The 24,360-nt window shown below is 50.9% G+C and overlaps 8 protein-coding genes across 8 annotated transcripts; 3 read left to right on the forward strand and 5 right to left on the reverse strand.

Moving 5' to 3' along the window:
- Positions 1 to 4,790: 4,790 nt before the first annotated feature.
- On the reverse strand, positions 4,791 to 7,052 carry M431DRAFT_141171 (hypothetical protein). The gene is made up of 4 exons (XM_024912621.1): positions 6,881 to 7,052; positions 6,314 to 6,666; positions 5,877 to 6,258; positions 4,791 to 5,812 (listed from the first exon to the last, which is right to left on the reverse strand). Exons 1-4 carry the CDS (start codon positions 6,909 to 6,911, stop codon positions 4,986 to 4,988), a joined length of 1,593 nt encoding a protein of 530 aa, XP_024775381.1. The 5' UTR covers positions 6,912 to 7,052; the 3' UTR covers positions 4,791 to 4,985.
- A 397-nt stretch (positions 7,053 to 7,449) lies between these two features.
- Positions 7,450 to 7,857, forward strand: M431DRAFT_494144 (hypothetical protein; the record flags this gene model as incomplete). Its single annotated transcript, XM_024917211.1, has 1 exon — positions 7,450 to 7,857. The coding sequence occupies one exon, from the start codon at positions 7,450 to 7,452 to the stop codon at positions 7,855 to 7,857; it is 408 nt and encodes a 135-aa protein (XP_024775382.1).
- Positions 7,858 to 8,019: 162 nt separating this feature from the next.
- Positions 8,020 to 9,345, reverse strand: M431DRAFT_494145 (hypothetical protein; the record flags this gene model as incomplete). Its single annotated transcript, XM_024917212.1, has 4 exons — positions 8,020 to 8,223; positions 8,296 to 8,970; positions 9,034 to 9,194; positions 9,285 to 9,345. The coding sequence occupies 4 exons, from the start codon at positions 9,343 to 9,345 to the stop codon at positions 8,020 to 8,022; spliced, it is 1,101 nt and encodes a 366-aa protein (XP_024775383.1).
- A 1,322-nt stretch (positions 9,346 to 10,667) lies between these two features.
- Positions 10,668 to 11,736, reverse strand: M431DRAFT_83063 (hypothetical protein; the record flags this gene model as incomplete). Its single annotated transcript, XM_024923261.1, has 2 exons — positions 10,668 to 11,582; positions 11,632 to 11,736. 2 exons carry the CDS (start codon positions 11,734 to 11,736, stop codon positions 10,668 to 10,670), a joined length of 1,020 nt encoding a protein of 339 aa, XP_024775384.1.
- Positions 11,737 to 15,188: 3,452 nt separating this feature from the next.
- M431DRAFT_407313 (hypothetical protein) lies at positions 15,189 to 17,530 on the forward strand. The gene is made up of 4 exons (XM_024914912.1): positions 15,189 to 15,515; positions 15,764 to 16,010; positions 16,118 to 16,819; positions 16,884 to 17,530. Exons 1-4 carry the CDS (start codon positions 15,418 to 15,420, stop codon positions 17,238 to 17,240), a joined length of 1,404 nt encoding a protein of 467 aa, XP_024775385.1. The 5' UTR covers positions 15,189 to 15,417; the 3' UTR covers positions 17,241 to 17,530.
- A 290-nt stretch (positions 17,531 to 17,820) lies between these two features.
- Positions 17,821 to 18,762, reverse strand: M431DRAFT_82286 (hypothetical protein; the record flags this gene model as incomplete). The annotated part of the gene is made up of 2 exons (XM_024923149.1): positions 17,821 to 18,331; positions 18,401 to 18,762. The coding sequence occupies 2 exons, from the start codon at positions 18,760 to 18,762 to the stop codon at positions 17,821 to 17,823; spliced, it is 873 nt and encodes a 290-aa protein (XP_024775386.1).
- An 820-nt stretch (positions 18,763 to 19,582) lies between these two features.
- M431DRAFT_82894 (hypothetical protein) lies at positions 19,583 to 20,314 on the reverse strand (the record flags this gene model as incomplete). The annotated part of the gene is made up of 4 exons (XM_024923232.1): positions 19,583 to 19,731; positions 19,792 to 19,925; positions 19,994 to 20,081; positions 20,143 to 20,314. 4 exons carry the CDS (start codon positions 20,312 to 20,314, stop codon positions 19,583 to 19,585), a joined length of 543 nt encoding a protein of 180 aa, XP_024775387.1.
- Positions 20,315 to 21,074: 760 nt separating this feature from the next.
- M431DRAFT_113918 (hypothetical protein) lies at positions 21,075 to 24,359 on the forward strand. The gene is made up of 3 exons (XM_024911889.1): positions 21,075 to 21,518; positions 21,604 to 21,751; positions 21,813 to 24,359. The coding sequence occupies exons 1-3, from the start codon at positions 21,506 to 21,508 to the stop codon at positions 23,959 to 23,961; spliced, it is 2,310 nt and encodes a 769-aa protein (XP_024775388.1). The 5' UTR covers positions 21,075 to 21,505; the 3' UTR covers positions 23,962 to 24,359.
- The last annotated feature ends 1 nt before the right edge of the window (position 24,360 follows it).

Raw genomic sequence — 24,360 nt, forward strand, 5'->3', positions numbered from 1 at the left:
TAATCATGAATCATTCTCTAGTTGCCAGACGAAGCTTCTTCAGTCCGAATTGGGAGCAAGGGATAATAATAAGAGGGTATTCAAGGGTCCAAGCAAAATGACGGCTTGTGACGTAGCACGACTCGTCAATCACCTATACTCTGTAGACGCATTGTTAACGGGATATTCCTTTCAAAACTGTGTGCCTGTGACGAGGAGATTGGCGAACGGAATGGGTAAAGGGCCAGTCAATCGAGCACAAAAGCGGCGTGTCATTTTTCCGTGGCACCTGGGTGCGATCGATCGATCGAACTGGATAAGCAAAGAGGGCCGCAACAACCTCGGGCAACTCACCTCAGAAAAGACCGAGTCTTGTAAACAGATCTCGCTAACAAAATCAGATGCGGAGGTCGAATATTAAGGGGAGGTTAAAAAAAAAGATTTAAGAGCAATGAAAGAATGAATAAATTGCCAGCGCGATCCAAGATCTTCGTATACGTCTTGATCGGTGCAGAAACGGAAAAGGGAGCTCGAGTTCGCACTAGGTGGCGAGGATGAATCGATCACACGAAGGCAGTAACGGCGCCGTATTTCAATTCACGTCGTCCTTCTTTGCTGCCAGAAATCGTGTACACCAGCTGTTCAATAGCAAATGCCTTGAGTTTGTCGTTTTTCCCGGTCAAATCAAATCCAGCCCCTCGCGGCTGTTTGCGTTGTCAGATGGGGTTCAAATGGCAGGGCAGCCGCGCGGGTTCGGAGACAGCTCCGTCTCTCTCAATGGTACTCAGTCGCGTCCCGTTAAATATGCGTGTTCGACTGTCAGAAGGGATGTCCGCGGCCAGATCACATCTACGACTTGGTGATGCTCGTCGCCAGAGTTTGAGGGATCCACGAATGTGCCAAGAGGGCGCTTGAATGCAACGGGGTCAAGAGGTCGTGGTGCTGAGGGGAAATGAAGAAGCTGACGGGGAATAACAAGGGCGATGATGGTCAGTGGGGTTGGAGGAAGCTCGTCGTCGACACCAGCCTGGGCTAGGTGAGGTACAAGTATGATTTGGGGTTGATCGCCGTGGTGAGGCTGGTCTGTATTCGTCGTAGAAGGGGAAAGAAGAAAAAAAAGGAGGGGCGTGTGTGTGGCAGCTGGGTAGGGGGAGGGAAATTTTGGACCGAAAAAAAAAATTGAGGGCTTGACGATGTATGCAGATAGGAGGGATGCGCGATGACCCTGAAAGACCAGCCTTATTCCAGACCGGCGTCTTTGACTCTTCACGGCGATGGAGAAAAAAGATGAGTCCCTACAGAACAGGTCAAGTAGAAATGGATACTGGGTAAAGATTTTCTCTGACAATGGTGAGTCTGTCGCCAGAATGTTGAGTGGCAAGCCCGGAGTTTTCGCCGCAGCCAGTCGGTGGGCAAACCCCAGCGTGATGGCGCCGTGAGGCTTCGATTGGCAGGTCAGGAATCATGGTGCTGCGATCGGGGCAATCGCAGGAGCATCAACGCAAACCATGGAAATCAGGGTCTTGTTTGGGAGCTAGCGAGGCCATGTCTCACTCCAGAGGGGTGTTGTTAGCGAGGAGCTTCCATCAGATGCTCATCCAAGTATGTATGTGTACGAGTTGTAAGTCGAGCACACGGTGCGGAACCGTGGGCAAATCGGACAACAACAGGTGGACGGCATGTGGTTTGTGTATCCACAGGGCCTCTCTTATCACTCTGGCGATGGCAGAATTCAGCCGAGGAAGCTTGAGAGATGCTATTGGGCCTCTGCTAACGATGGTTCTGCTCCCGCCGCTACCTATTGCAGGGTCAGCTTATCCTGCTAGGTACTCGTATGCACAACCACCACTCGTATGTCGTTTCTCTTTCCATACAGCCCCCCAGATGCTCGGCGGAGAGGCAATGTGCAACAGCCCCGTCTGGCAGCGCCTTGACAGGCCATTTGGCTCCCAGAAGCGCTAACACGAGCGTGGCTGCGAGCTAGTCGCCGGTGCCAGGGAGAGGAATCAAGCCTTGACAAGCGCCAAAGCCGTCAACTTTGTGCCAGTAATATGGAGTACGGAGTACGGAGTACAGCGTACAGAGTTCAATACCGCTTGCAGTCTATCCGATCCCAAGAGCAGCGGGCTTCGGTCCAGCATCCCGTTTTCTGTATCACTATTTGCGTCAGTCAAGGCTTGGTTAGGAGAAGCTCTAGGGCTGTACGAGTAGGTACTGTACATGAAGATGCTCCTCGCTTCAACTAGACCTTCAACTAGACTCTTGTCGGCCTTGCGCGCCCACATGATCCTTGCTCGGCAGCGTGTGAAGCTCCTTGGCTGCCATCTCTCCACCTGTGGGCCTAGCCAACCATCACCTTGCGGGGACGCAGGTCGCAAGGTTTGGAGGGTGTAGATCTTGGTTTTTGGCTGGCATCGACCAAATAGGTGGCCAGGGTCAGCCTTCGGAACTAACTTGATCCGCGACACTGGCTGCACTGTTACCGTACTCCTACTGTACGTACGACTTTGTCTGCTTCCAGATCTCCGTGTTGTGAGTCGTTTACAATCTCTGATTTCGAGACCACCTACAGAGCACTGATGTGAGCTAACGTACCTCCGCATACCCGTCATGTGGCCCAAAGTCCTCAGAAATTATTGAAGCCCATCGAGTCGCGTCGTCAGCCCGAACAAGGGATCCAACGATGCGCCATCCCTCTCCAGCGGTTGGCATCCTTGACTCGGGGCAATCAGCATCTCAATCAGGGGCCAGCCGTTCAGGCGGGCTACAATGTGGCGCGATTATGACGTCTGCCCTCAGACAGATGGGTAGTCCAGAACGGTTTGCACGCAAGGATTGTCGATGGGTCTAGACGGGCCCGTCTCGCAACGGCGAGGTGTGTGAGCGGGCTGGTGTGCCTGGGTGTGTGAGTGGCCCTCTAAACTGGAAACAATTTAGTACGAGCACTTTGACTTCCTTCGCCTGGGATCCGGTACGACTGTGATGGGACTCTTAGTACTTTGCGTTTACGAATATTACTGCTGCACGACTTGAGAATTTCCAGCTTCTTGTCGGCGAGTCATGCATCTGTTTTCTCTTATTCCACACAGTCACATTCCATGCACTGCTGTTACCGCATCTCAACAGTAACTGCCCTACTCCGTACAATGTCTTGAAAAGAGACAGATCCTTCACACGGGACCCCTGGCCGACGATTTGCCAGTGACGCCAAGATGCATGATGAGCTTCCCCGCAGTGGCATGGATCGGCCTCATTCCCTCAACATCACAGTTCCAAAACTCCACCGATTCCCTGCCCACAGCCATTTCACTCCAACTTTATGGGCACAATGACATCTGCGCATTTGCCTCGTGCTGCTGAGCCCTGGATCTGCACTGCTTAGGCACGTGATGGAATCACCGAGAACCGGCCCCCACTCAGACTCCAACTCCAAGGTACGCTAGTGCACAAGATACCGATGGTTGGAGATATTGGATTCCATGCTTTTTCAAAAGCCGAGTCTTCAGGAAAGGGAAAAAGTTGACGGTAAATGCAATCACTGTCCTCTTATTTTTCTTTGGCTTCTTTGATTGCAATCAAAGGCTTCCTTCCTGTGATATAAAAGTGTTTGTTAACACGGGCTTCTTCAAGCATGTGTACAAGCCAATGTTTTTCCATCTCCCGTTGTATCAGCCAATGCTAATTCTATTTTGCTTCTACCGTTTCTGTATAATACCTAGCAGTATTAAACGGTGCAGCCCTATCTAAGCTCCTCCATTTTCACGGCGTTCTACGTTGATGCTACCCAAACCACCATCCACACGCAGTATCACAGCCTCAGCACCGCCTGTCACGGTTGTCTCGGGCAGTTTTTATTCAATCCACACCCCCAGGGCGAAAGCCGCCTCGATCTCTCCAACCTGCACTGCTAGCTCAGGTCGGGAGACCGCCTCGGGACCAACAGCCCAAATCGGAGCTTGCCTACATGCATACTCCGTCTTTAAAGTATCGTTGGGCGTGCCAATAGGAAACGCACCTTGTTTCGTTCCCAGGGGGTCCTCTGCTCAGCTGCCTCCTTGCCAAGAGAGTACCGATTCGTTGGATCTTATCTTATTATTCTCGTGGAGAAACTTGCAATAGCAAGGCTGAGCGGAAGAGGCGACTCTCTCCTTGTCGTTGCCGTTGCCGCGTTGCCACTAGCTTTGGGCTGTAGAATCTGCACGACCCTGCTTGCTGATCGATCTGCAAGGGTTGTGCAATGGCCTGTCCTAGTTTAAGCGCAGGAGAATTAGCATTGATACTTGTGCCTTGAAAAGCTTAACTGAACTCCAACAATGGTTACAAGGTACGAAAAAGAAGAGGGTTACCGTAATAAGCTTGACAATGTATATCTTCGCAAGAGATCGCAGGCCTTCCCCGTGGTGAACCATACTATAAAAACTTCAAGGTACCTTCATAGGAGCGTGCCTAGGTAGGTAACAGAGACACGCATAGCAACCACAATTCTTTAGCGATCGGGGTTTTTTTTTTTCGCTCAGGCTTGTGGGGGAAGCTATTCCCATCTTGCTGCTCACGGCCAAAAGTTCTATTCTATTACAGCCCAAGCCCAGCCGCAGGGACCCTGAATAGCGCCCTGATATCACACCACGCCCACCGGAGCTAATGCTCCTAATTGGGGAGATGAAGCTCTCTCCAATGCCAGAAGTAGTATCGCACATACTACCTGGTAGATTAGGGTTGACTTATCCAGGAACAGAGACACGAAAGACCATCACCTTGCCACAGTAATAGAATGCGCGGGTGCTAATCAAGGTGACCAATGTCACCCTACCCATCAGATGCAGATTCTGTTCATAGCGGTATCCATGTTTCTTATTTCTGTTCTATCTTATACTAGGTATGCAATGCTCGTCTCTTGCTCATCTTAATCTATATATCTTGCTCTTAATCATGTCCACATAGTCTCTGCAGTCTCAGTATTTGCTTGGATTTTCATCTTATTCGCTCGTTTTAGGTATAGCACCCCTTTACTCAGCACTCCTCTTAAGGTCCTTTGCAAGGAGGGACTCGCCCGTCATCTCCTCAGGCTGGGGCAATCCCATGGCAGCCAAAATAGTAGGGGCAACATCGCCAAGGACACCACCCTGCTTCTTTAGGCTCCATCCTTCGGGAGCATTGGCCATGATGAACGGCACCTTGTTGGTGGTGTGGCTAGTCTTGGGCTTTCCATCGGAGAATTTCATCTCCTCGGCATTGCCATGATCGGCAGTGATGAACAGGATGTACCCCTCTTTCTTGCATGCGTCCAGAATCTTTCCAATAGCCTTGTCGGTGGCGGCACAGCCAACAATGGCAGCCTCGTAAACACCAGTGTGGCCAACCATGTCAGGAGGAGCAAAGTTGTTCATGACAAAGGGGAACTTCTGCTCCGCCAGGCGCTTGACAACCTGGTCCGCCACGCCGTCTGCAGACATCTCGGGGGCTTGGTCGTAGGTCGCAACCGACTTGTTGGAAGGAACAAGGTCCTGGTCCTGGTCACGAGTCTCGAGAGGGAAGACCTTTTCAACACCACCGTTGAAGAAGAAGGTGACATGGGCGTACTTTTCAGTCTCGGCGATGTGGACTTGCTCAACGTTTTGCTTTCCAAGCCACTCAGCTAGGACGTTGTCCATCTTTTGGGGCTCAAAGGCGACGTCGAAGGGGTAATCAGTCTTGTATCGGGTCATGGTAACAAGCTTGTTGATCTTGGGGTAAGGGAAGTCGGGCAGGACAGATCGGTCAACATCACCGAGCACCTGGGTGATTTGTCGTGCGCGATCAGATCGGTAGTTGAAGAAGAAGACAGTGTCGTCATCTGGTTCATGGAGTGTTAGCCCTGAATATCCAATTGATCGAATGATAACTCCCAGTAAACTTACCCTTGATACGGCCCTCATCGCCGCCAACAATAATGGGTGTAAAGAACTCATCTCTATTCTCCTTGCCCTCGAGCTCATATCGAGCCTTGATAGTAGCAACCGGGTCCTCAGTCGCCTCGCCCTCGCCCAGAATAAGACCCTTTAGAGCAACCTCGACACGCTCCCATCGCTTATCGCGGTCCATGGCATAGTACCGGCCGACAACGGTGGCAATCTGGCCAAGGCCGAGCTCCTTGATGAAGTCCACCAGCTCTTCCATGTAACCTCCACCAGACTTGGGGTCGGTATCACGGCCGTCACCGAAGAAGTGAATGAAGACCTTCGGAACATTGTACTTCTTGGCAGCCTTGAGGATGGCATACAGATGTGTCTGCTTGGAGTGCTGTCGGAACATTAGTATATTCTTAGCCCAGGCTTTCTCAAAAGAAGCCACCTACCACACCACCGTGAGAAACCAGGCCACAGAGGTGCAGACGGCCATTGCCGCTTGCAGCACCCTCGAGAGTCTTTTTGAGAACCTCGTTGTCGGCGAACTCATCCTTCTTGATGGTCTGGTCGATGCGAACGACATCCTGCCAGACAACACGTCCAGCGCCGATGTTCAAGTGGCCGACCTCAGAGTTACCCATCAATCCTTCAGGCAGTCCCACCGCCAGCGATGAGGCGTCGAGCTCGGTAAATCCAGTCTCGCTATTGGAAAGCTCGTCCATGACGGGCGTCTCGGCGGCCGCAATGGCATCGCCATCCTTGGGGCTCTCGTCGGAGGGGATGCCCCAGCCATCAATGACGACTGTAAGAGCGCAACAGCAGTAGAATTAGCCACCCAAGCTCAAGATACACTAGAACGAAGCAGCAGGCAAGGACATAGTCCGGCCTCTTAGGCGGCGATCCAATCTGAACCGTGGCCGGCGCCGATTTGACGCGACGTAGGTTTGGGCGCGGGATTGGTTGAGGGGTTGGAGAGGCATGGCGGGGCAATGGTTGGGAGTGAGGATGAGACGTACTGAGGCAGGCCTTTTGCTCTGTCTTGGACATGGTGAGAGGGCTCAATGGCAGATTTGGCGGAATGAAGAGAGTGTAAGGAGGAAGAGGACAGTAGGTGCGTGATTTGATGGGGAGATGAAGCTTTTTTTCCCACTGCCAATCCTAGAAACATACCACCTGTACTAAGGATTGGATGGTGGGGTTGATGGCGATGGGCCGCCGATGTCATCCATTATCTCTGCTGATAAGTTGTATGAGACATGGGCAGCTTCTGCGCAGAAGGCGGCTGCGCAGCGGCTGCGCTAAAGAGCCCTCCGTGCATCGGGCCGTTTCTCGCCCTGGCCACTAAGCTTGCGTCTAATCTCTGCCAACTCCCCTCAATAACCCCGTCAACGCCTTGCAAGACAAAATTCCCCGTGAACCAATCAATCAGGGCGTGCCATGCGCAGCTACGATCAGTAGTCGTGCTATTATCCATCGTTATTGATCATACGCTTTGAGTCTTATCTGTCAACTTGGCGTCTACCATACCCTCCCTACGCGTTTCTGATACCTCGATCACTTGACATCCTGAATCCAACGCGTTACCATGGCTTCAGAACTGCCGGCACTCTCTCTGCCTTCTACGCTGTCCCCCGATGATCTCGACTCTCTGTCAGAGCTGTCCATTGTCCTAGCAAAAGTCCGTGCCGGACTCCAGTCCTCTACTGGCCTCACGACAGGAGCTACTCCTGGCGGGCCAAGCAGCAGCGGCCAGCAGCTCTCATTTAAGGACGTTCCTGGTGCTACCGACAAGCTCAAGCACAAATTGCAGCACGCCAGGGCGCAGGTTCGCGCGTTGCCCGACATGGATCGCTCCATCGAAGAGCAAAGGACCGAGATCAAAGAGCTCGAAACGCGAATTGAGATGCAGCGTGCTTTGTTAGAAAAACTTCGCGAGAGCGGCGTACAGTTTAGCAAAGATGCATACGCTACCGGAGACAAAATGGAACTATGAAGAAGAGACTTGTGCAGTCATTTGAATCCCTCTCGAGCCCACATCAAAAGTAACCACGCCTGGATAATGTTCCCCCTGAGAGGCTACCTATTAGCTATTTTTACGTATGCGACGCTCGATAATGCAATGGCCTACGTCCACTCCCTCCGCAAGCCAGCCACCTTATTTCGGCGGAATCCCAACCTTGGCCAGAATTTGTTCGACACTGCCGCCTGGTTGACCCGGCACAATCTTGGTCCAAACCTCCTCTTCAAGCCTCTGAGCTTCGGATAGAGTGGTCCAATTGGGACTCTGGGTTGTTTTCAGCCATTTGAAATCATCAACCTGGTCCCACTGATTCTCTGTCGACTTATCGGACTCGGTTTGCTGTACAGACAAACAAAGTCAGCACCTCTCGTTACACAAAAACAAAGATGCAAACAAAGGACAGAGACATACATAACACGAAGGAAGAGGAGCAAAGCGCATGCCTGAGCAGTCTTCAATAATGGGGTGGCTAGCGCAGTGCAAATAAATATTGACGTTTTTGCAGTCATGAATTCGGACCTGTCGCGCTATAACGACCAAAGTGCTGTTGGACACATCGTTGATGTGTATGGGCCCATTTACCCTACCGGCCACGATAAGACATCTGTCGATATTCTTGAGAGTGAGCCCGGGAAATGGTGCTCCTTGGGCTGTGGGTATTGAAAGGTCAATAACACAGTCTTTCAGGTCCCGTAGCCAACCTGCGGCGGTGGCTCGCGAAGCAGAGGATGGAAGGATAATGTGAAGGCCAGTCTGGTCCGAGATGCCGATACTCTGAGCAGCAGAGAAGCTGGGCTTTCGGATGGATGAGGCATCGGGCTTCGCCAGCTCCTCATTGTAGTCTTTTCCCTTTGATCGCAGCTCGCCTACGGTATCCTGGGCCTCCTCCGATATGCTTCTCGCTGCTCCGGGTGCACTTTTTGGACTGTGAGGGCGTCGGGATAAGCTGCCCGGGTTCAATCGCGGGTCGTTTTCGGGTGCTCCCATGTCAACATGGTCAGTTCCAGTGCGCCTAAACTGGAAGCGTGACTTTGGTGCTACTTTGGCAATCGTCTCGTTGAGCTTATCTTGGAGGCTTCTGATTGCCTATAAACATGATTCGCGATCAGTCTGGCTTCTCTTTACATGGAATTATGGAGGACGACAGACATCTGAGTACTGGCGTCGATCGTATGCTGGGGTGAATTCGGCGGCATCGGCAACCTCATTCTGCAGCTTGCTGATGCCAGCCAGGATGTGGTCTGTAGCCTCTTGTCGCTCGCCTCCGATGGAAGATAGATGTGCTAATTGACCAATCTGATCTTGAAGAACTGCAGAGGAGGAAAGGAGAGTCGTTAGCAATCATGCGGTGATGAATAGGCACCACATAAGCCCTAAGTAGGCCAGAAGCAGCAGCCCACCTTCAATGCTGTCACGAAAGTGACGATAGAACTTTTCCTTGGGATCCACGGTGGAAGCCATCGGAGCGACAATGCTATATGCCTTAGGAAGTAATTGCTGTAATTTCCGCCGCCGTGACTAGGTAGAGAATGCAGAAACAAGAATGCAGAAACAGGAATGAAGATTGTCTGTATTTATGCGTTGATGCTGCCTGGGCAAGCTCTCTGCGTTTAGCTTCAGCCTCCAAGGCAGCTTCTTTTGTTCCTCTTACACCAGCCCTGTCAGGTGGTCTTTCCTTTGCAACACACGACACGCGATCGAACGACACAAGTCAATTCCCCGGGAGCTGCACGACTCTGGATGCACACACAGCGGCCAATCGCGTGATTCAGTAATTTGGATGATGCGACTCTGGGGGGAAAGCTGAGAAGGGGGAGGAAGAGAGGCAAAAGTTGGGGAGCTGCAGGAGCAGGAAATGCAAGAACGAAGAAGTGAGCGTCATATGAATGACCCCACGCACCTTTATGGAACTACTGTGCTGGAAAGGGAAAAGAGGGGCGGCGAAGAGCTGGTCAGGGGATCTGATGCTGCGAGCTTGATGGCTTAATAGCGGGGAGCTAGAGACGTCATTTACGGCAAGGCTTGGGAGCCATTGACCTTGACTTCAATTGTTTGAATACATACATGTAAGCATGTCGTGCTACTATTGCTCGCCGCTGTTTGTGTGCATTGATTCATCACGAGGCCTGGTTTGATTTGATTATGACAAAGATTTGCGAGCTACACGCAATTACATGGGGAACAAACATCGCTAGTGAATCACTTGAAACCGCATCTCATGTTGCTCGCGAACTCTTAGGTATAATTGACCAATTGCTTATTTTATTAATTTTTTTTAGACTTATAGTTAAACTTTATGTTGAATGATAAGAAAACTCATTGCCCAACTGCCAAACTCCAGCTCTTACGACTATCCTTCTAATCGACCTTTTGGGGACTAGGAAAAAAGGAAAATTAGGAGAAGAATAGAACACCGAAGAGGGGAAAAAAGGAGGCGCGATGCCCCTTTCATAAATGCGTCCATTGAAGTGGAGATCAAACTTGCATCCCATCGTATGCCGGCAACTGCAACGCAAATGACACAATAAAAACCCTCGTTGCTCCGCCAGCAAAAGCATAAAAATGATGGGAAACACAAAAGAAAAATGAAATATAGGTAGGTATATAGAAAGAAACTGCAAATATGCTTTCTACTGATGACGCCTGCCATGACATGTCCAGTATGAGAAGAGAACAAGGACTGCCGCTGCAGCATCAGAGACATCGTCGTGATTCATGTTCCAAAGCATAAAAAATAGGGAACGCAGAAATATCTGAAATATGATCACTTGTGACTGAGACCGTTATGCAAACCACACAAACGTCCGACAACTGTCACAGGTGTATTTCTGAGCCGGGTTACAAGTGCATGAGGAGCATGTAGATATCGGAGTAGGTAACTGAGCTTGGTTGAGATGACTGAGTTCGGGAGGGGTGGATGATTCATCGGAGAATGTGTCGTTCTCAGGGGTGAGGCGTGTGAACTCTCGAAGACCACTAAGTATCTCAGCTGAGGGGGTGTTGATGCCTGAATCCACGAACTGAGAACACAAATCGAAATCTTGCTGTGTCGGAGAAGCGTGCCTAATCTCAGGAGTCTGTCCCATCTGTAGAAGAGGAGACTGTAATTGGGCCGGAGAAATCATTCCCATCCCCACGGGAGACTGCATCTGCATCTCAGGGGACTGTCCCATCCAGGGAGTCTGTTGCACCCCGTGAGCAGACATTCCGGAGATCGGCACCTGCACTTGCATCCCAGAAATCTGTATCATCCCTGGAGGGTCAATCGGAGAAGTTTGCTGAGGTAGTGGCTGCAGTGAAGCCTGTCGCGGATACCATTGAGGACCTGTTGGTTGGGCTGCTGCTTGTTTGTAATTGGGAAAGTATTGCTCAAAGGCCTGATTGATATCGTTTCCCCGCCATCTTTGGAGAGATGACTCTATGAGGTCGCACACTTCTTTTCCATGGCCTCCCTGCAAAGAACCCGATGACAAGCGGAAGCTCCACTCTCTGAACCGTTCCAGCTCGGTATCCTCTTCCTCATACATAGCCTCATTGAGAACAATCTCACGGGTGATTCGGAGAGCTTTCCCGGTTCGTTTCTTGTGTATTTTGCTAGCCTGCAAAGCGGATTTGATCCGCGCCTCTATGTCTCGGTCACTGCGCCGTGAGGCAGCTATATACGCCCGCTCTGTGTTCTCATCATGAGTTCGCTCCGACTGTAACCGCTTAGCATCCTGCCATAGTTATGGATATTCTGAGGCTCACCTGGGAGTTTGATTTCTGATGTTTCGCCTGCTGTTTCTGCTTGGGTTTGCCATTTGTCTTCCTGGGAGGGCAATCGACTGAAACTCTGGTGTCCACCTTGTCCATACTTGTTTGCGATACCGGATCTTGAAAGGTTCGATAGAATGAACTGTAGCCGAAATCCCCCGTTGGGGGGTAGTTAAATGATTTTCGGCTGGGTTCTAGAAATCGAAGTCGAAATCAAGTACGTAGAAGTGAAGAACCAAAAGGCACCTCGCTCCTCCGCAATGTAAGAGACACTCGTCGTGGGGAAAGGTACCGCCTTAGTTGGTAGCAGTACAGTTGAAGTAATATACGATAGCGTTCGCCGTAGGTAATTGTTCACGAAATAGTAAAGTATAAAAGTTAAAAACTAAGTAGCACTTAAAGTAGAGATATCATAGAACTTCGGTGATGCTGATGCAGCAAGGAAGAGAAAGGGAATGAGTGTGTGGGCTGGCAGGCTTGGAGCTTTTAATCTTCCCCCTCAAAAAAGATCCATCTCCCTCCGCGCAGCTGCAACAGCAAGAAGGCCACCGATTCGAAAATGCATGGTTGGGCTAGCGCTCGCGCCCCGATCTGTAACTTTTGAACTCATCGGATTCTGGTCGGGAGATCGCGATCTCGATGCGGAGCAGTTAGGCCTGTGGCGCAGGAAAAAGTACCACCCAGGTACCTTGGGACCGCATCTCTTGCTTGCTTCCAGCGATGTAGAGGTTAGTAATACGTGCATGTGCTCAAAGCCTCATTTGATATTCCCCAGTTAACAAGAAAGTCTGGCTGAACATAACAAGTACTAAAATTCGTATCCTCCAGCGCCCTTTGAAGCATCACAGCGCGTAAAGACAACCTGCAACTTTTTAAAGTATCTTTGAATGCTGTTGGCTTCTCCCTTCTCTGCTTCTCCTTAATATGATCTAGCTGGCCACTTAGCATAAGATACTAGCTGCTATCCGTCACCTTGCTTGTTCTCACGATCAAACGAGCTGTCCAAACTCCTCATACCACATGATCTTGATTTCACATTGTCAACCGTGAATCGCGACCTTGGCAAAACAGAAGACCGTCTGGTATTCCAAGATCGAGGCACAACGGAGCTTCTGCTCCGCCCCCGTCGCCATGGAACCACAAGATGGCAGTACTTGAGGATACATGGACGCCTTAACAGCCCGCCAATTGATCTGCACCCTGATACGGCAGGATTTGGCAAACCTCCCCCTGCCTGCTATCCGTGCGCTAGGCCTGATAGGAGGGCTCCGCATGACAGCCAACTTGCGTCAGACAGCCTCCAAACGCGATGCTGAAATTGCTTGCGGATCCTTGGTCCAGCTTTGTCGAGCTGCTTCCAGAAGCCACATCCCGAGGCATTGGGTCGACATTATGTCACCCAGCAGAAGAAGATGCGCTCTTCGGAGAAAATGGTGCGACGCTTGCTCTCTGGCTCCAGGCAGATGTCAGTTAGCGGATGGCAAAATTGCTCGTAGATGGGCGTTTGACCACGTTTTGTTCGCCATCGACGCTATCACGCCGGGGGGCTTAAACCATGTTACAGTCTCGGTAAGCAAACGATCGACCGCTACGGCGAGAGTTTCTCTGGTCCGCATGTAGCAACACCTCATGTGCCTCTACTTGCCGAGAGCTTTCCAAATTCAGCATCCAGCTCGAAATACTACACAAGGTACTACAGTAGCATGTAGGTAGATGTCTAACTGCAGTACCTGCATGCCTGTAAAACAGTCTGGTCCCATGTACGCGTGTGTGCTTCCGATTAACTTGGCCAATCAAAGCTGCAGCGGAATCGTGGAGTACCTACAAGCTCTATGAGAAATATCCCATCTACGCGTAGTTCGATTAAAGGGTCCTCCATACAGGTCGGTTTTCATTATGGCCCCGGATAGTCTACCGGATCTGTCACCTTGGAGATGTCCCGGCGGTAGATCAAGTTGCCGACCATGACATCAATTGCTAAGTAAATTACGGCGAGGCTGGTGAGAAGATGGAATCCTTTCGGCACATAGTCCGTCAGCCAATCACTTATGTCTTCATGATCGTTCTTTTCTTCGTAAGTTCCGCTAATTCCTCGAAAGCACATACTCCGTACGCCAAATGCGGGTAACTATTGCTGCAGCTGAAATAGTATTCCCTTATCCAAGACGACACATGCTCGGGTTCCCTATGCTGAACGTGTCTCTCCTTGATAGTTGCTGAAGGGTCTTGACACGCGTCTTCAACAGACTCGTCTTTCTACCAGTGGCAAGGGTGAGATGAAAGCCTCTCCGGCTAGCATATGCCACGGCTGATGGCAGCACCCGCTGAAACCCGCGGGCAGCCGACTCATAATTGGCTTCTGTGCCCTTAAGCCTCAAGCCTCAAGCCAATTCCGTGCGGCACCATCCATGAATGGCGTGGAGTAGCTCATACCAGTCCGAGGTGAAGTTGCTTGGTTGCCTACCCTGTAAGCCATACAAAGCAGTGTTGCAAAAGGCAAATTTTGATATTAGCCACCACGTTTTCCCTAAACTCTATGCCTATGCTTGAACCCAGGTCTTTGTCGCGGAAGGGTTTAATATGGAATTACCCAGCTGACACTCATCACGATCATATCAGCTGCTGACTGTGGAGAGACGGGACGTACGTGCTATTACCAAAAGGTCAGACGACTCTGTTATCTTATATAACTCCAATAATGCTATACTCAATCATCCCAACTCTCAAACCTCCCTAGAACATTCCATAATTGCCCTGGATAGGCCACAGGTAATAACCCCATATCAGTTTTATTAGTATATCGCATCCATACCGGTTCTCCGTATATATGAGCCAGCATGCCATGCACTAGTTGTTGGGATGCCTGCAAGAAAAAAAGTTGAATGCCACCTCTCCGCCCCAAATGCGCATGCACGCTTATCAGTCATCATGAAAAACAGCTTGATTATTTGCAGAAGCCGCCAGTGGCACGCATGTGGCCACTCGGAAGATGCACGGGGGTCCAGCGTGCTGCTTGCTCTTTTGCATGTTGCCTCTGCGGTGCCATCGCCAGCCAGAGCCTTGACCATGTGGGCTGATGATTGGCCCGTCGCATCTTCCGCCTTGGCAGGACGCAGGGCCTACGAGTATTAGTTGGCAATCTCTGGTATCTAGCGAGCGGCCGGGGAGTGGCTGAGTTGGAACAAGATTTGACGGGCAATAGGGATAAAGGGGGGGAAGAGAGGAGAGGAAGAGAGACTGTCCAAGATCCTGATCGCTTCGCCTTCTGCCCAGCACAAAGAGCGGACCAGACGGCACTTGAAGCTGGATATCGCTGTGCATCACATCGCATCCATACAATCTCTAGATTCTTCCACCGGCACTGAAGCGCATGCGGCTTGGCGGCTCTTTAGTGGTTGCCGTCCCCCTGGGAATCCCTGTCCCTGGACCCCCGAGCCAGTAACTCGGCTGCTTGAGTCCACTGTGGTCCCCTCTTGGTCCCTCTGAAACGCCACGCCAGCGGACGGCTCCAGACTTTTCTTAGCTGGGGCGTGGCATGCAAAAGTGATCCCCATTTCCACTTTCTCACCTGCTTTGCACCAGGCCCGCGATTCCTGGCGGCAGAGGCATAGACTCTTCTTTATCGAGCCTCTACGGACTCGACCGTTACTCTCCTTCACCGTTTACAACTTCGACTGCTTCTTTCTCTTACGTGGCAGCGGCGGCGCATATCAACTAGCCAGCCCCTCTACTGCAGCGGCTCTTTGAAACCCACGCCTTGGCTGCTGTTTTACGTCGAACATGTCGTCATCACCGCCATCACCGCCAGCCGCTGCGACGCCGGACGAACCCCATAACGAGGGGTCCAAGTTGCGCACTTTCTTAGGTATCTTGAGAAAGTAAGAGAGACCCTTTCTCCCACTCCTTTTTGGATGCAATTTGCACCTGCGTTGCTCTCTCCGTGCCACCACGATGCTCTTACACCAAGAGGCGAAACCGGCGGTAAAGCCTAGTGGGGCATCCGAGTTTCGAAAGAGAATGTCGCGTTCGATGGATAACTCGATCAGCCGTGCAAATTGAGTTTTGCGGGATGCGTTCAATCAACTTGACACGGAAACCATGCTAACGGCTGATTTTGCGAGCGTAGATTCATCGGGGTCACGGACCTCGCCTCCGTTCGATTCTCTCTCCCCTCCCAACTCCTGGAGCCGACCCCAAATCTCGAGTACTGGACCTACCTCGATGCACCCAACGCTTTCGTCGCCATCGGCACATCCGATGAGCCGCTCGACCGAATGCTTGAAGTGATTCGCTTCTGGCTTACAAAGGATCTCAAATATGCAAAGGGAAAGCCTTGCAAGCCGTACAACTCGTGTCTCGGCGAGTTCTTCCGGGTGAGCCCCTGCCCCACCACCCGATGCTGGATAACAGGATTGGACCGGGCCTTTGTTATCATGATGTGAGGGAGCCATGATAACGCTGACATTTGGATTTGATGCAGTGCAACTGGGAGACAGAAGATAACGCTCCAAGGATAAATACTCTCGACCTACAGACCCCCACTGCCCCGGGATCGAGCTCCAGTTCCATTAAGGGAGCGGCTGCCAACTTGAAGGCGGCTTCCAGGAGCGAGAACAGCTCCTCCTCCGTGTCCTTGTCGGTCCCTCAACATGGCACGCCTTCGGATGAGGCAGGCCCGCTCCTCCGCATTTCATACCTCACTGAGCAAACATCACATCACCCTCCCGTCAGCGCATTCCATGTTACCTGTCCTGAAAAGGGCATCACTGCTAGAGGCTTCGACCAGATCACTGCCAAGTTTACCGGCACATCTGTCAAAGTTCTTCCTGGCGAGCACAACATGGGCATCTTCATCTCCTTGGAGAAGAGAAACAACGAGACTTACCAGTTGACGCATCCCGCTGCCCATCTCGGCGGTCTCTTCCGCGGAACGCTGAGCGTATCTGTGAGCGAGATGGCATACATCACATGCCCCGATACCAAGATCAAGGCCATTCTCCACTACGTCGAGGAGGGTTGGTTGGGCCGGACGACCAACAAAATTGATGGTGTCATTTTCAAGTATGACCCCGAGAACGATGACAAGACCCGAGTCCAGGATGTTCCGGATGAGGATGTCCTGGCTAGGCTGAGCGGTCCCTGGAAGGAGAAGGTTGTCTTTTCACTGGGCCCCAGACCTGTGGTATGTCTTCCTGCCTTGAAATCCATTTTGACTTGGAAAATACTTACTTTGTTTTGTCCTGTAGAAAACTGTTCCCGTTGAAGAACAGCACGTCATCATTGACATCATCCCACTGAACGTTGCTCCCAAGGTTCTCCCGCCAAAGGAGCAGATGCTGCCCAATGAATCACTCCGCCTGTGGGGAGGCGTCACCGAGGCTATCCTCGCCAAGCAATTTTCCAAGGCAACCGAAGTAAAGGTGGCCTTGGAGGAAGCCCAGCGAGAAAAAGCCCGGAAGCGGGAGCAGAACAAGGAGACCTGGCAGCCTGTCTTCTTCGAACACGTCGTCGGCAACGGCGGCAAGCCCGATCTCACGGAGAAGGGAAAGCAAGTTCTGGAGCGGGCCCAGAAAAGCGATTGGAGCCTCGACGGCATTGTATAGAGCGTAGGGGAAAAAGAGAGAGTGGCCAAAGGTTGGATAGGGCAAACGCATTTGGACGGATGAGGAATTTGGCTTGATGACATATACATATACCACGCGGGTTGATTGGCCTATACGCATAGATTGTGTTCGCAACACACTACAGATTTACTTTATTTTGGCATAGAGTTTCTTTTTTCTTCTTCTACATTTTCATGGACCATTGGGCTCGCAGCTACAGACCTGTTACTTTCCTAGGTAGTCAACCGCATAACTGCCCATTACATATAAATTGAGATTTTAGTTATTATAAAGGATGTACATCCTAGTACCATGGATCACTGTTTTCAACATGGAGCAACAATAGATTAGTAGAGAGACCATGTTATGATTTGTTATGTGTGTGTTTCCGTGTTGATATCAATTCGTAGGGGCGGCAGCGTTGGCCGTGTATAATACATGAGTGAGGACATTTCCCAAAAAAGCTTTTCTATAATCACAAAATAATCATTCCCTTCGTTTCACCTTTTGACATGACCGTAACCCAACAACCGACATTAGATTCGTACATTCTCTTTTTTTCGTCTTTTACCGCCTTGACTTAAGCGTCAACAAAAGTTCGGACGTTCTTGAGCCATCGAAGGTACTCCTGCTGCTCCTTGGCATCGACGTAATCGGGGACAAAGGCGGCCAGAGTCTCGTTGATGCCACGCTCCTCGAGGAAGCGCTCCATCAGCACCTGCAGGTCCTCGTCGAGGCTGCCAAAGGGAGGTCCGGGGTAGACATCGGCACGCTTCTGGGCGGCCTCGGGGGAGTCGATGCGAGCGACCTCAGCATCCTCGTAGAAGAACATGTTGTCGACTTGGATCTCGCCATCGCGGGCGGTGGCGTCGATGTTGAGGGCGCCGTTGGTCTTGCCGGGCTTCTCGATCAGGATGGAGAGGTTGATGGGTGCGCCAGTCTCCTCATCGACATCGCCCTCGAGGCTGTCGTCGGGGTTCTGCTGCTTGTCGGACTGGAGGGACTCCTCGGGGAGCTCATCCTCCTCGAACATGTCCTCGGAGTAGGGGTCGAAGTTGGTGATGTCGGCGATGGAGAAGCTAATGGTGATCCTGAAGGAAAATTGTTAGTCAACTTGCGCCATGGAGCGAGCTTTGACCCAGCTCTGATTAGAGACTTACTTCTCTTCGCCGTAGCTGCGGGTCAGCTTGACGACCTCCTGGCCAGGAGTATCGATCAGCTCAAATGGGCTGTTGTCGAGGAAGTCCTTGATGCTCGTAGGCTGCTGCTCATTGGCCTTGATATCCTCCTCAATCTGGATCTCGCTCTCCAGCTTGGCAGAGAGAGCCTCGTCGACCTCGATATCATCCTCTTTGCTTCGGCGGACGGTGGTTGAGAAGGCGGCAGCTCGGGTGGGCAGCAGCTTGATGGCGGGGGTTCTGGCGAAGCTGGGGCGGGCAATGGCGGATGAGCGCAGGGAAGCACCGGCAGCACGGCTGACGGTCCGCGGGGCAGATCGCGCAATTGTTCTGAGGGAAAACATTTTGAATGTTGTTGGCTTGGTAAAAGAGACTGGGAATAGCTGTATAGATGGTTGGTGAGGGATGATGTAGTAGCTACGAAGTAGTGCCAGTTTTTTTTCATGATTTTTTTCCCACTGGGCGCGGGAATGGAGCTACCTGCCAGCTGCTCCATTGCCCCACGTGACTAATTCACTGGAATGCAAGCACTATAAATCCCTGGAGCTGTTAAAACGTTTGAAGCACAAAGTAAGATTGAGCGTGGTAAATGTATCAAGCATGATTGTATTATATTCCGTGCTGGTGGTTCATTCAATCTATCAAGGTCAATCACAATGGACTAAGATAGTTGATTTATCTGTTTCTAGAAGCGTATATAGCCGCTGCGCGCGAGCCTATTAGGTCATTCTGTCTCACCATAGGAGCGAGAGAAAAACGTTAAAAAAAAAGGAGGAAAGCTGGCGGGATAGCTTTTCTGTTACCTGCTATGCCGTCCAATTGCTCACGAGCTCTCATGATATAGGGCATTTGTAAACAGGTGTTGCGGCCTGCGTAAGGTCTGTCCATGCATATGCCTTTTCAACAAACACCTACTCCGATCAGACTGCTCAAGGGGCTGCCGATGGCCAGAGCAGCAGCCAGGAAATCTGGGTTTCTTAGAGGCTCTTGTTCGAATCGGCACACTCGTATGTCAGCCCCTAGCCATATAGAGAGGCTTCTGTGCCTTGGTAAAAGTCGAGTGAACATAGGCAGCTGCTTGCCATAACCGGATAGCATATGTATTATGTTGCAGGTGAGTCCCTGAATGCTTTATGTGAAAAGAGTTTGAGAGACAAGACCCTTTCAGTTTATAGCTTTTGAGGGCAGCTCAGCTTTGCGAATGTTGCCGGTAGTCGTGACTTTGATCCAGGGGATACTGGTAAGATATGCCCAAGAGCCTTCCCAAGCATCCAAAAGCTTGACGTTTTCAGCCGTCGTAATATCAGGAATCACTGGAACATTGTAAGTTAAATAAACTCCAAGAGCTGGAACCATGGTGAAAAGAAACTTACGGAATCCTTTGGTGTACTCTTCCTCAAGCGCAGATATTTTCATCTTCAGAAGATCTTCCTTAGTACTGGCGGGCCGTCCAGCGCGGCGGGTTTTCTTCACAGCATCGTACTCTTCATCGTACTGGTGAATATATCTTTCTCATAGAGCCGCCGTCAGCTTCTAATACTTCTTGAACAAAAAGGTGAGGCAGTTGGTACATACGTGTGGATAAGCGCTTGGACAGCAGCAACTTCGAGAGGTTCGGCACCTTGCTCTCTCACATTCTGTTGGAAAAATGTAACACGTTCCACTTTATGCAACTTGTCAGACATGAACTGAAGATTCGTACATCTCATTTGATGGTTGCATACCAATGGGTTGTTCTCGCTTGCTCCTCGCCGCAGCAAGTTTCTCCAGTCTCTGGTCTCTTACTCCGGCCTTGTGTAGTCTCAGAGAGTCCCTGGACTTTTCATGCAGGGCGTTCACCTCTCCATTGCGCTTCTTGGAGATATGCTTGCGTATCTTCTGAAGTGTGCTAGGCATTTTGTACGACTTGTTCTCTTTGATGAATTGACTGATAATTACAGTTGAAACGTCGCTGTAGCTCTAGTTTTTTCTTCCTTCAATTCTTTCACTAGCGGTAACCGATGGGCCAAAGTCAAGGTTTTTTCTTGGGTGCTAAACGGACAGGGGTGCAATCTGAAATGGGTAAGAGGCTTGAGTGATGTGGCGGCTATTATTCGGATAAAGCCCCGCGCGCTAGGGATGACCTAAGTTATCCTGTAAATAATATGGAGAGAATGCTTGTGTTCTGTTTACACTATGAGATGCAATTATGATTCTATATGCTTCCGCTTTAAACATCGCCTTTAGATAGTAAATAGCCAGCTGGTTTCATTGACGTATTTCGGCCACCGCCATGGCGCATCGTAAGCGAGTCTGAGTCAAAAGTATATGCACAGTCTTCGCCATTCCCTTCCCGCCCCGCGATCTAAGTGGTGTTACCTTGTACCTTGGTAGAGATTCATGTAGGTAGTCAACAATAACTTGTTTTCCCATTGACTCAACAAAAATCGGAGCGACCATGCATAGAAAGAATTTATATTAATTTCTGGCTAATAAGTAACCTATAGACTCATTTACCACGTCATTCCACGCCTCGCGCTGTAAAAATCATGTAATTGTATAAAGTAAATATACAGGTATGTCGTGGGGTTGTAGCCTGGTTGCTAGGTCAATCCATGCCTGTCCAGGCATTTTTCCCACGCCAACAGCGCTATGACACGCGCTCCAGGTGCCGGCTGGCGTGGATCCGCCCATTAAAGCCCCCCGGCGCGTCTTGTCTCAGCAGCTACAGAGCCATAAGCCCGTTAGCCGAGATGCAACTCGCACCTCAGGCGTGAATCTTGTCCGCTTCAATCGCCTCACTTGCTACACCGACAGACGCTTCTCCGCTCCCAATCCTCCTGCCGACGAGTCCGCTGCCACGACGCGTGATTCTGCCTTCTTGTAGCCGGACGACTGCCGCCGCATCGCTCCTTACTGCTCGACGTGCCCTGTCTGTTTGGGCCTCGTGCTCAGCAGTCACCACGTCCAGGGGTCCTCAGTCGATGTATGGGCATATTGGCTTGTTGCGCGAACCTAGGGAGTGAGATTGGGGCCATTTGTAGCGGGAGCCCTTGAAATTTTGTCGATTATTCCTTGGATTTGGTTATTTTTGAGTGGGGTATCAAAATGGGTGTATCAGGTAAGGATATGACATGATGAGGTTGCGGATCGGTGACCAGAGCTGCTTAAATTGGAGTTGTCATGCTGATACTGACCTTGAAAAGGCCTTCTGCCGCTTCTCAAGTCGATCCAGAAGCCGACAGAGCTGAAAAAGTTCAATGGAGAGACTCTGGCCGTAGACGGTTATGGATGGCTGCACCGGGCTGCCTATTCGTGTGCGGTTGAGCTTGGTCAAGGAAAACCTACCAAGAAGTGAGTTCAAGAAGCCTAACTATATGATGTTCAGTGCGGTAAACTCACGTCCACTTTCAAGGTTTATCAATGCGGCTCTGCATAGAGTTAAGATGCTGAAGCATTTCGGCGTCACCCCCTACATGGTATTTGACGGCGACTTTCTCCCTAGCAAGGCTGCTACCGAGGCCTCTCGTGCTAAAAAGCGAGAGGAAAAACTCAGGCTTGCCAACGAATATCTGAAGGCCGGAAAGTCCTCTCAGGCAGCCCAGGAATTCCAGAAATGCATTGACATCACTCCCGAAATGGCGTCTGCCCTGATTCAGCAGCTGAGAAAGATGGATATCCCCTATGTCGTGGCCCCATATGAAGCAGATGCTCAACTCGTGTACCTTGAGCGCCACGGCTTCGTCGATGGTATCATTTCAGATGACTCAGATCTGCTCGTCTTTGGAGCAAAGCGGCTGCTAACCAAGTTGGATCAATATGGAAACTGCATTGAGATCAACCGGCGTGACTTCTGTGCCTGCCGTGAGATTTCTTTGACCGGTTGGAGCGACACTGAGTTTCGACGAATGGCGATCATGAGTGGCTGTGATTATCTCAATGGCCTTCCAGGGGTAGGGCTGAAAACAGCGTACCGGATGCTGCGAAAAACAAAGTCTCCTGAGCGCATTGTCCGCTTGCTGCAATTCGAGGGGAAACGCGTGTCAGAGAACTACCTGACTCTGTTCTACCAGGCGGAGCTCACATTTTTGCATCAATGGGTATTCTGCCCTACTAAGAAAGAGTTGGTTCATCTCACAGAGTTGGATGGGACACGCACAGCGGAGGAAATGCCCTTTATTGGATCTTACGTTGAGCCGGAGATGGCTCGCAAAATTGCAAATGGCGATGTAAATCCCATCACGAAACTACCAATCACTCTACCGGCTACACCTTCCAAGCGGAGGCATTCTCAGAGCGCTGCGGCCGCCGATGCTTCGGGTCGCCCGCTTTCCAAGCCCATCAATTCATACTTCAAGGGACATGATCGGATACCTATGGCCGAGATGGACGCCAATTGTTTTTCGGTCGACCCTCAACGGCTTTCGCAAATTACATCCGAGGGCGCCAATCCACGAGTGTTTCCGTTACCGAGACCTTACATTCCTGGATCGCAGCAGTCGGCTGATGGCACAAATTTCCCCCAGTTGACGCAACCAGCTCCACGGACCTCGCCTCGTCTGAATCGACGGCGTACTGAGCCGATCTCTAGTCTGTTAGCCAGTGTCTCAAACAGTCGCCCACCCCAGGCAGAGGCCTCGAGCAGACCTCCCAAGAAAGCACGTCTGTGTGACGACTCGTTTGATGCTGACGCAGACGGGTCACCAAAGAAGAGTCGCTTCTTCGCTGCCAAGAAAGCACTCAGAAAGAGCCCACGGAAGGCAAACAGCGACGTATATCTGATGTTATCAGATGACTCTCTGGATGAAGCGCTCAACAATCTTCCCGATATTGAAGGCTGGGCGTCTGGACCGCCAAAGAGAGGCGTTTCGATATTTTCTGACAAGCAAAAGGAGCTGCCTCCTAGTCAGCCCGAAAGCATTAATCGACAAGACTCTATTCAGACAGATACGAAGCAACCTGGCCGTAGTCAACCAGGAATTACAAGCCAAGAAACAGGGCTCACATCTCTAGACACCAGCCAGCCAGAAACCCCCGATGAAACCCCCGATGAAACCCCCGAGTCTTCGGTCGATGCTTCTACGCCACTTCCAAAGCTGCCAGATTCAACGCCTCAAATCGCTCGCACTCCCCCTCGAGCTCGAACTAGCTTATCTCGGTTTTCATATTCCTCTAAATCTACGGATACGCCGGCGTCAACAACGTCACAATCCTGCTCAGTATTCAGCGCTGCCTCTACAGCATCTACCGCGCCCTCCACTGCCCGAGCGAGGCAAACGCCCCTTCAACGCATGAGAGCGTGGGCGCTCAAAACTCCGTCATCTCCAACACTGTCCGTGCCGCGAAAAGATGCCGGCGAGAGCCCGAGCGCCAAAGGACCAATCGAACCTGAGCGTATCCCACTCCCCAAGGTAGACTTGAATGAAATGGAGGCGCTGAATAAGCCGTGCGGAAGCGAAGACCAAATCATCCCCGATAGTGACGAGGAAGAGGAGGAGGGAGAGGAAGAGGAGGCCAAGCTTCCTACCAAAAAGCTCAACCTTGCCCGCTTCGCTTATTCCTAAGGGCGGCGCGTTGTGCTACCACTCGTAATTCCTTTTATCTACCTTACCCACCACTTCATCAGACGATTTGGAAGTCTGGGGTTTGTGGTTCAATGTTAATGTGTTAATGATGTTTCATACACGGGCGTTTGCTTCAGAAACTCATTGGTTTTGTTGTCGTTTGGGCTTGGGGAGACGAAACGCCTTGGACGTTACGGGACAATTGGTGTTGGTATTTTTCTCTGCGTATTGGAAGCCTAAATAACTTTGGTCTTTTTGTTAAGAGTTCTGTTGAGGGCATTGTTGTTTGGCTGGTTTTGCGTCCATGGATCATGACGGCCTTGATCACAGGAAATAGTAGAGTAGTAAAGGCATAGATAGCTTAGGTAGATGAAAGAAATAAATGTCGTATGTTCGAGC

The sequence above is a fragment of the Trichoderma harzianum genome (genome assembly GCF_003025095.1).
Source record: "Trichoderma harzianum CBS 226.95 unplaced genomic scaffold M431scaffold_5, whole genome shotgun sequence".
NCBI lineage: Eukaryota > Fungi > Ascomycota > Sordariomycetes > Hypocreales > Hypocreaceae > Trichoderma > Trichoderma harzianum.

Coding starts and splice junctions, on each gene's coding strand:
- M431DRAFT_141171 (XM_024912621.1), bottom strand. CDS start 6,911: ATGTCCAAGACAGAGCAAAAGGCCTGCCTCA. Junction 6,259..6,313: donor TGGTTTCTCACGGTGGTGTG/GTAGGTGGCTTC, acceptor ATGTTCCGACAG/CACTCCAAGCAGACACATCT. Junction 5,813..5,876: donor CGATGAGGGCCGTATCAAGG/GTAAGTTTACTG, acceptor TCCATGAACCAG/ATGACGACACTGTCTTCTTC.
- M431DRAFT_407313 (XM_024914912.1), top strand. CDS start 15,418: ATGTCGTCATCACCGCCATCACCGCCAGCCGCTGCGACGCCGGACGAA. Junction 15,516..15,763: donor TTCTTAGGTATCTTGAGAAA/GTAAGAGAGACC, acceptor TTGCGAGCGTAG/ATTCATCGGGGTCACGGACC. Junction 16,820..16,883: donor CACTGGGCCCCAGACCTGTG/GTATGTCTTCCT, acceptor TTTGTCCTGTAG/AAAACTGTTCCCGTTGAAGA.
- M431DRAFT_113918 (XM_024911889.1), top strand. Junction 21,752..21,812: donor CAAGGAAAACCTACCAAGAA/GTGAGTTCAAGA, acceptor TCCACTTTCAAG/GTTTATCAATGCGGCTCTGC.